The following is a 10,909-nucleotide window of genomic DNA, read 5'->3' as shown; positions in this document are numbered from 1 at the left end:
GAGTGAGTGGCCTCGGGAGTGCTTCTCACAGGGCCTGCTTCCTCATCTATGTCAGCGGGAAAGGATGTAAGGTTCTTAGCTTAGAGAACTGTGCCTTCCCATCTCCCTCTTAGGAAACCAGGTGGATTCTTCCTCTTCCTTCTGAGATGCGCTTCCGGCACCTGGGCTACTCAGGGCCAGGGAGGGGCACTTCCCACAGGCCGTCTGCCCAGCTGAGACCAGTGCCAGCTCCTCTCAGGCTGGATCCTTGAAGGGAGCGGGTAGTCTGGGCTTTGGCTTGCCTCAGCCCAGCCTCTCTCCTAGAGGGGACTCCAGAGGAGAGTGACCTTCAACCCACTTCCCAGGCCTCCTGGGAGCAGGGCAGTGTTCTTGGGAGGGGTGGCTGATTTGTGATTGTCTTGAGGCAGGGGCTGGGAGGCGATAAAATGTGTTCCCTTTCCAATCTGCACACCTACCCTTTCCACTCTCCCAAACTTCACACCAACCGTAAGTACTCATCAAGAAAGAGGTGAGGGCTGCCCACCTGGTGTGGCTCAGTGGTTGAGCATTGATCTATAAACTAGGAGGTCAAGGTTCAGTTCCAGGTTAGGGCATATGCCCAAGCTTCCAGCTCAATCCCCAAGAGGTGGAGTGCAGGAGGCAGCCAATCTATGATTCTCTCTCATCATTGATGTTTCTATCTCTCTACCTCTCCCTTACTCTCTGAAATCAATAAAAACTTAAAAAAAAAAAAAAAAAGGAAACAAAATGAAAGAGGTGAGGGTTTGGTAAAAAAACATCCCACTCATGGAATTCATAAACAACCCCAAGAGGTAGATGTGATCACCCCTGTTTATGGATCACAAATTGAGAATCACAGAAGTAGAGTCACTAATCCAAGGTCACACAGGTGAGAAATAGCTCAGTTGAGAGAAATAAAATGAGCTTTCCTATCAATTTTCATTCATTCATTCATTCATTCATTCATTCAACAGATATTTTACATGTCTCCAGATTTGTTCTGGATGCCAGGTGTGTTGTGGTCCCTGCATGCGGAGTGTTTGTATTCTAGGTGAGCGCTGGAGTGAGATAAATTGAATAAGGGATGAAGAAAACCACCAGGAAGTATTATCCAGAGAATTAGAATTAAGGCAGAGAGACAGGGAGTAAGTAAGGGTGATGGTGGTTTCGGGGGAGGGGAGAGGCGATGCTTCCAGTCGGGAGCACAAGGACGTGTTCCTGAGGGAGTAACTGTCAGCCGGACTCTCTTGCAAAGAGCTCTGTGAAGTACCTTCCCCTGGAGGCTCCAGGGTGGGCAAGGCTTGGCCAGGAACCCAAGGCAGAGAGTGAACAGGGAGGAATCCCTCTGCCTGCCTGCTCAGCTTCAAGTTTTCACAAACTGTTTTAAAATCTCTTCTTTATTTTAAGTGAAAGAAATAAAACAAACAAACAAAGAAATCCAGAGCATCCTAAGCTAGAGAGAGCCAGTCAGTCCCTGACTCTGAGTTGTCCAGACTGCCCCAGGGTCAGGCTGGCTCTCGGCGGACCTCAGTGGTGAGAGAGGATGCAGGGACCCCAAGTGTAAATGTTCTCCTTGATCCTCCAGGGACACTGAAATGTGGGGGAAGGGATAGGACCCCCCACCGCAACAGCACGTGGCAGTGAGGGGAGGATGTGTGGGGAGTGAGATCCAGCTGGAAAAACAGGCAGAGGCGTGGAGAGGCATCAGCCTGGGCCCGGCCCCTGCACCCCAGAGGTGAGACCCTGAATCCGGGCAACCTGTGCATTGGGTCAGCCAATGGTGGGAAGGGACTCTGTGTGGGAGAAAGTGCCCCAAACGTGAGGGCTCTACGTGAGCATTATTGTTATTGTCAGTAAGATTATTACTCACTAGCCCTTTACCCAGGTTTCCAGCCTCACCACACCCAACCTCACCTCCTGGTCCCTGGGCGTGACTATTCTCCCCTTAAAGGGGCGCCCAGGGCTGAGTCATCAATTGTCCTAGTAAAGAGTGTGGGAGGTAGGCTGGTGAGGCAGGGCTCTGGAGCCAGAGAGACCTGGGTTCAAGTCCCAGCCCTGCCACTTATCAGCAAGTGACTCATCCTAAAGTTTCAGTTTCTGCAGCTGGAAAGTGCAGGTGCCCCAAGGGAGTGGAGAGGAGCCGGTAAGTGGGCAGCACAGGTGTTCAGTGTCCCTTCTGTCCCTCCCACGGGTGCCCCTTTGCAGAAACTGATCTCAGAGGGACAGGAAGCTCAATGAATGCATCCTTCTGTCTGTCTCCTACATCCAGGGGGCCACGAGAGAGAGGGACAGAGGTGTCTGAGTCTTCTCCAATCCCAGTGATGGGAACCCGGCCCAGAAGGAGAGCTCACAGGTGGGAGGAACTTGTCTTGCAACAGGCACTCAGTCTGGTTGCCCTGAGACCCCATCTCTCCTCTTGGTTCCATGTCTTTATCAACCTGGGATTCATTCATTCATTCAACAAATATCTACTTTGTGACCACCAGGCCCTTCTCTAGGTTTTTAGCTCACAGAGGAAAGCCATTACAGAAACAGTCCTGCTCCTGACCCAGCTCTAGGATAGCCTACCCAACATCAATCCTATCAATAATCTCAGCAGCCCCCATCTTAGCAGCTACACATCCCTTAGGGACATTGACCCTGCCCTGTCTGAGAGGCAAATAAATCCCAAAGAATCCAAATCAACTTGGGTAATCACTGGGGCCACATGGTTTCAGGTGGCTGGTCCTGAGTGGGAGGGCTGCTGGGTGGTGGTGGTTGAGCTAATTAAAAAGAGACACAGAAGATACAGCATCTTCTCTGCTGGATGTTGACATGTCCTGTCTCAAGGTCTGGATCACAGCTGTCGCCTTGGAGCCAGGAGGAGCCACCTGGAAGCCAACCAGAGAGGGTGGCCAGCCGGGAGCCGGAGAGAAACCAGATGCGGATAACATCATCAAGCCACTAAAGAGCCACGTTCCCCCTGGACGTACTGTCATGTAAGCTCATAAATGCCCTCATTGTTGAAGCCCATTGAGTCACCATTTTCTGCTGGAAGCTTCCTGATTAGTATAAACAGGGCAGGGTGCAAGGGGGCAGAGTGGGAAGAGACTGGGTGGCATCCTGGCTCTGCCTTTTGCTGGTTGTGGGACCTCCGGTGGTTCCTGTCCCCATCCTGAGCATCAGGTTGTTCAATTTTAAAAGAGGGATAAATGCCCATTCCTGCCAACATTGACATTGTCAAAGCCACAGAGCCCGGAATCTGGGAGCTCTGATGGTCCATGGAATTGCCAGCTCTAGACCTTGGACAAAGTGGACATCATGCATGAGGATCTAGTGAACAGCTGCACAGTCATACAGAGGAAGAGAGGTGAAAAGAGGGGAACATTGATGAACTATTCTCCTCCTGATTTGCTAGTAGCTTGGGGGAAGGGTGGGACTGCAGATGTGGTTATACCCAGTAGCCACAGCAACAGCAACAATGCAGCTAACATTTAAAGAGGAGTTACCAAAAAATAAAAAATAAATAAAAATAAAAATAAATAAAAAGGAGTTATGAACTCTGCTAAGAGCTCAGGCATTCATCTGTTGAAAACATTAACCTCATCTGATTTTTCTCCTTAATTTTATTTATACTTCACACACAAGGAAAGCAAGATCCCTCCTGGAAGGTCACATGGCTAGCCAGTGGTAGAACTAGAACTTGAACTTGGGACCCATAGTTCTCATTCCTATTATACTGCCTCATATGAGGCTCTGAGCCTCACATAGAAGGAAAACTTTGTGGCCACTACTTCTCATCTGTGTGCCACAGGCTGGAGGTTGTGGGTGGCTCCAGGTGCCTCAGTCCTGTTGCTGGAGACATGGCTACTTACACATGAGTGACAGATTGTGGATCCTTATATGAAAAAGCTATCCATCAATCATCCTTCCATCCATCCATGCACCATCCATCCATCCATCTGTCCATCTATCATCCATCCATCCATCCAACCATTCATCATTCATCATCTACATCATCCATCCATCCATCCATTCATCCATCCAACCAAACTCAGTTTCCCTAGAAGCCAAGCCTGAGACGAGGGTTCTTGGGCAGGCAGAGGATTTTTTGAGGGGATTCTTTCAGGAGAAACCTGTAAGGGAACAAGGGAAACAGGAAAGGCCAGGGGACAAAGCAAGCAAAAGGGTGGTTCCAGAAGTCTCTCCTCAGCTTGGTGCTAGGAGGAGCTCTGGGCATGCACCGTACCACCCAGGGGGTCCTACGCAGACGGGGGTGGGCAATTATACATTCCCGGGTATTATACTCCCTATGCATTGGTTAGAGGTGGGCGATGTGGAGGGAAGGGGGGATAGGCAAGGTAGTTCCCAGCAGACACGGTCAGTCCTTAAGAGGCAGATGTGAACACGTCACAGCCAACATCTGGCTTAGCTGGGAGTAGGGGTACTGAAGCGGAGCACTAACATCTGCCACAATCTCCATTTGACCCGTTAGCATGAACGGAACACTATTACATAGAGGAACAAAGGACACAAAGAGGTGAGAGACATGGCCTCCGTCCTCCGGGAGCTCCAGTCTAGCTGGAAGAGATCAGAGAAGTCCAGACGGTGATAAGTCAATTCAGGATACAGCTTGTTAAATTGCAGACCCAGAAAGAGATCGGAGGAGGGAGTGGGGCCTGGGAGCAGGAGGCATCAGCCAGGGGAGACTTCTGTAGGAAGCAACCCTTGGAGCCCGAGGAGCCTGGGGAGGGCTTAGCCACTGGAGATGGCAGGTGGAACGTTTCTGCCGAAAGCCCACTTGAGCAGAGGCCTGGGGGCAGGGGAGGAGGGTCCTGGAGGACACCTCCAGCTTCATCCAGCCCTTCCCCAGAGAGGCATTTACGGAGCCCCTTCTTGGCCCTGCGTTGGGTACCAGGGATGTAGTGAGTCATGGGCCCCGCCCACCAGGACCTCATGCCTAGTGGGGAGAAGGACACGGCGCCAGATAGGGTGGGTCACAAACTCCTTCGAGAGGTCCTTCCTGGGGTGATGGAGGGCCTAGAGGTTTATGAAGTAGAGTCAGAAGGACAGAAAGATGGATGCTGCCCATTAGAGAGGCTGCTGGGGCTGCAGCGTGGACAGTGTATTAGAGGAGTGAGCCTGGGGCAGGGAGGCCTGGTGATGAGTGGCAGTGACAGGGAGAATCTGCCTCACCTTTGCCCCCAGGCCCCGGCTCCAACACCTGCTGCTTTGGCCCCAACACCTTCCCCCTGGCTCCCCGGCCTGGGCTTTTCCCAAGATCTCAATCCACCCTCCAAGGACACAGCTGCTGCTGGGAGATTTATTTCAGAAGGTCCAAGAGGCAAGGCGGGTGGTGGAGGAGAGGCTGACTCTCCAGCTCCCTGGGCGTGTGTTAAGGGAGCCAGGCTGCTCCAGGGGGTTAGTTATTACTTGGGACAGGGGTGTCAGCAATCCCAAGGGACTTGCAAGGACCTGGGCAGGGAGCATGGGACGGCCAGGCAGGCTTCTTCTAGCACAGAGGGGTTTGGCCCTTGCAGCGGGACCTGGAAAAACGGGCGAACTGCAGCTTCTTCTGGTAGGTGCCCATCTGACGCTTCAGGCAGTAGGCCACCTCCTTGTCGCAGGCGCACAGCTGCTGCTCACACCAGCTCCCTTTGTCAGCTGTGGGGTGCAGGAGGGGGGCTCAGTGTCCGTTCATTCCTGAGACTGAGCCGGGGTTGGGTCTGGGGTCCCTGGAGGGAGCCTCGGAAGGCAGTGCCGTCCTCACCCAGCTACTTGTGAAGCATAGTAACCTCCATCTTGGGTAAAAACTGCTATTTAAAAATTAACCCTGCTGTTCTGGCTTCTGTAAACATTTGCTTGCTTAAATAATAGGGAAAAATAAGACCATTCCCATTCCAGAGAGGCCATAAACTATGCCCCAGGCAGAGTTGTCAGTGCTGGCACCAGGCCAGGCCTTGAGAAATGGTCTCACAGCCCTGTCCCAGAACACAGGATTTTTTCTCAGAAGGTCTAGAAGTCTCATTCCAAATTTGGGAGACAAAGAGCTGAAAAACATATAAATAAGGGGGGAGACTTCCACCATATTGGGCCCCAGAATTTGAGAAGCAAGATTTTCTTCTGGGCCCGCTAGCACTAGCAAATGAACAGGACTCCAAATAAATTTGCCTTAGCTGGGAGTAAGACCCAGGCGTCTTCTGATTTACAATATAACATGTGGACTCTAGCTGCCTGACCTTGGGTATGTACCAAGACCTCCCTGAGTGCCTCTATTTATTTATGCATTTATTCAATGAACATTGAGCACCTATCATGTGGCCAGCCTAGGGTGGGGGTGTATGGGAGTGGTGGGGGGAGGAGGCAGGATTGAACACAGCTGACCTCTGAGGTTCACATTCCCATGGGGCAGCAGGTATTTGAGAACCGCAGAAAGGAATATCAAACTGTGCTCTATGGGAGTAGAAACAACATCAGGGCCGCAGGACAGGAAAGCAGAGGACCAGAGCCATTGGAGTCGAGGTCAGAAGGGTCTCTCTCCCTAGGGAAGCCAGGTGGAGGAGGGGGAGTGCTCCAGGCTGATGGAACAGCCTGTGCAAAGACTCTGAGGCACGAGGGACCCCAGTACTTCAGTTTCATTATCTGTAAAATGGCGATGATGAGAAGTGCTGCCTCGGGGGGCTGTTGTGAGAATGAAAGTAAGAAGGCAAAGCACTCAGCACAAGTAAGTGCTCGATAAGTGCCGGCTATCACTATTCGTGTCCTTGTTATTACTATTAAGCCCTCAGTGAACTGGGACAGTGGTGATGTGCCCATTTGATTCCCAGCCCTGGCACCTGCCACCTGCTTCAAGCATGGACCCAGGTGCCAAGTGACCTGGGATGCAACCTAGGCCCTGCTCCTGGCAGCTGTGTGACTCCAGGCAAACAGTTCCTCATTCCATCTCCTTGTCTATAAAATGGAGCTCATCAGGGTGGGGCTGCCTCCTGGTGGGGCTGCTGTGAGGACCAGTGATGATGGAAGTAGAAACAACAAGATCAGTAGCCCATGTCATCTATTGAGCGTGCCCTGTGGCAGGCATCTATGAAGCTCATTCTGTCTGCCTTCATTCTAGCTCCCGGATTAACGCTATGGGGAAGAATAGAATACTGTTCTCGTCCTCCATTCACAGATGAAGATACTGAGGTTCAGAGAGGTTGAGCAAGGCATTCAAGGTTACCCAGCTGGTCAGTGGTGGCTCTGGGATCTAAGCAGAGGTATGCCAGCCTTCCAGATCCTAAAGGGGCCAAAGCACTCATTGGACCTCTCCATACTCCCACCCTTACTCCTGCCTCCCCTCCTCGGCCCCACTATTGCCACTGGTTATGCGAGAGCAACAGAGAGGTTGAGCAGCTTGTGCATCATTGCACAGCATGTGAAAGCAGAACTCCCTTCCTCAGTCTTCAACTCCAATCCCTGTCCAGACACTCACAGCACTGGATGCCCTCCTTGGAAAAGGTGTAGTTGTAATGGTCCCTGAAGTAATGGCAATGGTGGAGCTTCAGGTGACTATAGCAGCAGTCGTGAGCATGGCAGCACCTGGAGGGAGAGGAAGGAAGTGGGGCAGGGAGCACAGACCCACTGCACCGTCCTTAGCTGGCTGGGTCTCAGGCAGCCCGAGCCCTCCTTGGAAGAGCCACGGCCTCCAGGGGTCTAGACTTCAGCATGCTCATGCTAGCTAACACTTAGAGTGCTTCCTAGGACCCAGGCACCTGCTTTTTCTAAAAATTCTCTCTTAATCTTCCCAACCACCCACAACAGGAGTATTAGGATGATCCTCACATCACAGCTGAGGCAACTGGGACTCAGGGAAGCAACGCCACCTGCCTGAGCTCATGCAGCCTGTGAGTGGTGGGTCAGGGAAGTGACCTGGCCTGGCCCAGGCTCTCATCTCTCCTCTGGCCCATTTCCAGGATTGTGGTGAAGATAATGAGATAATGGTAAAAGGAGGCGGGACCTTTAAAAAAAAACAAAAACCCGTGCAATGGCTGTGGGCATTGTGCGTGTGTGTGTGTGTGTGTGTGTGTGTGTGTGTGTGTTCTAATTAGATTAGGGGTTGAGTGTGCAAGTGGGAAGGGTCTTCAGAAACTTTGGGGAACCCTCTAGAAGGCAGGCTCCAGGATTCTGAACCTTGGGGCCCTGTCGAAGCGTAGCAGAGCTCCTAGCACACGGTACAAAACGGATCCACAGATTGAATAAATAGATGGAGAGGAAAGAGGAGAGTCCCGGGGTGCGGGCAGGACGGGATTGCAGCCCGTGGGCCTGCCTGGGAAGGGTTACCAGTCTGTGGCATCCAGGGGTCGGCCTCTTCCACCAGGTCCGCAGTGACAGCCGTAGGGCCAATAGGAGGTGATGGCTGTCTTCCTGGTCACTTGTCCGACCATCTTGTTCAGGTTCAGAATCCCGCCCTGGGCTGGAGTCACACCTGCCAAGGAGCCCAGCAACAAGGAGAGGACATGAACCCCAGGAGAGGCCGGTGCACCCCGAGCTGGCACCTCTGCTCTATCTGGTCCAGTTCATCACTTTGGTGTCCCTGGAGTGTCCACTTCAACCTCTTAGTGCACTCAGATAACAAGACCCATTAACTTGGATAATAAAACGACAGCAACCACTATGTCTATTAAAAAGTATAATTACTGTGAGTGCTTGCCACGGGCCCTTTCATGTGGCAATTTATTGACTCCATCTACCCCATGAGAAAAAGACCATTTTTTAAAAAAAATAAGTCAACTTAGATGTAGAGAAAAATTGCAAAGATCATATAGAAAATTCTCAGAGCCCTCACCCACTTTCCTCTAGTGTGGTATCATCTTACATAATTGTGGTATATTTATGAAAACTGAGAAACCGACAATGAATATATATATTTTTTTTTCCACTGAGCAACACTGGCTAGGCTCATGTATTTTTTTTATTTTTTATTTTTATTGATTTTTTACAGAGAGGAAGAGAGAGGGATAGAGAGTTAGAAACATCAATGTGAGAGAATCATCGGTCAGCTGCCTCTTGCATACCCTCTACTGGGGATGTGCCCGCAACCAAGGCACATGCCCTTGACTGGAATCGAACCCGGGTCCCTTCAGTTCCCAAGCAGACACTCTATCCATTGAGCCAAACCGGTTTCGGCATGAATACTATTTTTAATCCCCAGTTTAGAGAGGAGCAGACTGAGGCCCAGTCACTTGTTCTAGTCATAGTAACTGGTAAGTGGAAGGACCTGGATAGAAACCCAAGAATCCTTTCTAAAATCACATATTTTGAGGTGCCAATTTGCTAGCAGCCACATTTTTTTTTTTTTTTTTTTTTACATTTGATCTTCTGCTAAAGATCAAATAGAAATCGCCCCACCTCCCACCAACAGTCAACACAAGCCACTTCCCAGGTTCCAGGGAGATCATGAGGGTGGATGCAGAGTGCTGTTTCTATGCAAATGAGTGTTATTAATTGGTTAAAAGGACAGAAGGGAACAAGGTGAGGTGAGGAGATCATTTCTGTAATTTTGTCCAAAGTACCACAGGTGCCAGCTCGGCAGGCCCTGGGTTCTGAACCTTCGGTTCTGACCTTCATGGCAGGCCAGAAGCGCGCCACAGCTTGGCCACCCAGGCTTCTCTGGCCACAGCCACCGTTCTAAAGGACTGGGAGCCGCTGATGGCTTCTTGCAAGGGGCTTGAGGGCGGTGGGGATTAGAGCAGCAGCTCAGTCTAGAAAAAGATATGGTTCTACCCCCCTCCCTCCTTCCCTTTCCAGCTGTGGCTCCTGTCCCCACTCACCAGCAAACACCACCAGGATGCACAGCAGGGGGAGTTCCATGATCCTGGCCCAGAGGAGGGGAAGCAGCTGCAGGAAGTCCTTCTTGCAGGCAGCCCCTAATATAAGAGGCACCCCCTCCCCCACCAGCTGAGCCTGCCCCTGCCCCTGCCCCTGCCGCTCTAGCTCTCATGGAGGTCACCTCTGCTCCTTCTGTTTCCTCTTTTCTGGCAAGGGGGAATAAAATTTTTTATTTTAATTTTTATTTTTAACACCCATATTTTAAACTTTCTGATTGCAAAAGAAGCACATGTTCCGTGTTGAAGATTTGGAAAACATAAACAATAAGAAGAAATTAAAAATCACCTGCAGATTCATTAAGCAGCATTACGGGTTCGGTGTATGTCCTTCTGGTTCCATTGCTCTTTATCTCTCTCTCTCTCTATATATATATCTCCACACTTTTCCTGACCAAACAAGAAAGTTGTTATTTGTAGCCTTTCTTTTCACTTACCAATGGAACGTGAACACAGTTCTATGCCATTAAATATTCTTCGGCAGAAACATTTGAAACACAGCCTCATATTCCATGAGACAGAGAGGCCATTCATTTAATTAATCCCATATTGATGGCCATATAGGTTACTGCTCTAGAGCGTACAGTGGTACAGTGAAAGAAACCATGGAGGAGAAATCTCAGTTCATGTCCAGAACTGCGGCTGTGGGATCTATCCCTAAAGTGCACTTACCGAGTCAAAGCACACGCACAATTCATAGGCCATTGACATATGTCGACAGCTTGCAGAACGCCACGGATAGCCCTGTAAGGTTTAATGGAGAGCCCATCGGTAGCAGAAATTGTTTTTTTTCTATGCCCATGAGATGGCTGTTCAAGGGCACAAAGCCCAAGCTGACCTTTTGGCTGCCAGCTAACCAGTTCACCCCCAAAAGTGCACCAGCCAGAGTCACTGCTGGGAGCTGTTCCCTCTCTCAGCTCTCTTCTACATCTGGTTTTTCCTTTGTTCCTTGCCTCCCTCACCTAATATGTGAGAAAAGAATTTGAAACAAAAGGCAAAATAAGTGTCTCTGGCATACTCTTTGACATGTCTCCCCTGTGTGTGCTCAGCAGTCATTCCTTCTACTC

The 10,909-nt window shown here is 50.6% G+C and overlaps 1 protein-coding gene across 1 annotated transcript; it reads right to left on the bottom strand.

The window, feature by feature from the left end:
• Positions 1-5,294: 5,294 nt before the first annotated feature.
• On the bottom strand, positions 5,295-9,904 carry PLA2G2D (phospholipase A2 group IID). Its single transcript, XM_036446791.2, has 4 exons — positions 9,789-9,904; positions 8,299-8,443; positions 7,451-7,557; positions 5,295-5,643 (listed from the first exon to the last, which is right to left on the bottom strand). The coding sequence occupies exons 1-4, from the start codon at positions 9,826-9,828 to the stop codon at positions 5,492-5,494; spliced, it is 444 nt and encodes a 147-aa protein (XP_036302684.1). The 5' UTR covers positions 9,829-9,904; the 3' UTR covers positions 5,295-5,491.
• Between the last annotated feature and the right edge of the window lie 1,005 nt (positions 9,905-10,909).

This window comes from Pipistrellus kuhlii, unplaced genomic scaffold (assembly GCF_014108245.1).
Source record: "Pipistrellus kuhlii isolate mPipKuh1 unplaced genomic scaffold, mPipKuh1.p scaffold_m20_p_2, whole genome shotgun sequence".
NCBI classification, from domain to species: Eukaryota; Metazoa; Chordata; class Mammalia; order Chiroptera; family Vespertilionidae; genus Pipistrellus; species Pipistrellus kuhlii.
This window is presented reverse-complemented; position numbering and strand designations above follow the sequence as displayed.

What these genes read in the sequence shown, in the direction of transcription:
- PLA2G2D (XM_036446791.2), bottom strand. Translation starts at nt 9,828, where the DNA reads ATGGAACTCCCCCTGCTGTGCATCCTGGTGGTGTTTGCTG. An exon ending in CCCCTGGATGCCACAGACTG is followed by an intron (nt 7,558 to 8,298) that starts GTAACCCTTCCC and finishes CTCTCCCTCCAG; the next exon opens with GTGCTGCCATGCTCACGACT. An exon ending in CAAGGAGGGCATCCAGTGCT is followed by an intron (nt 5,644 to 7,450) that starts GTGAGTGTCTGG and finishes TGCACCCCACAG; the next exon opens with CTGACAAAGGGAGCTGGTGT.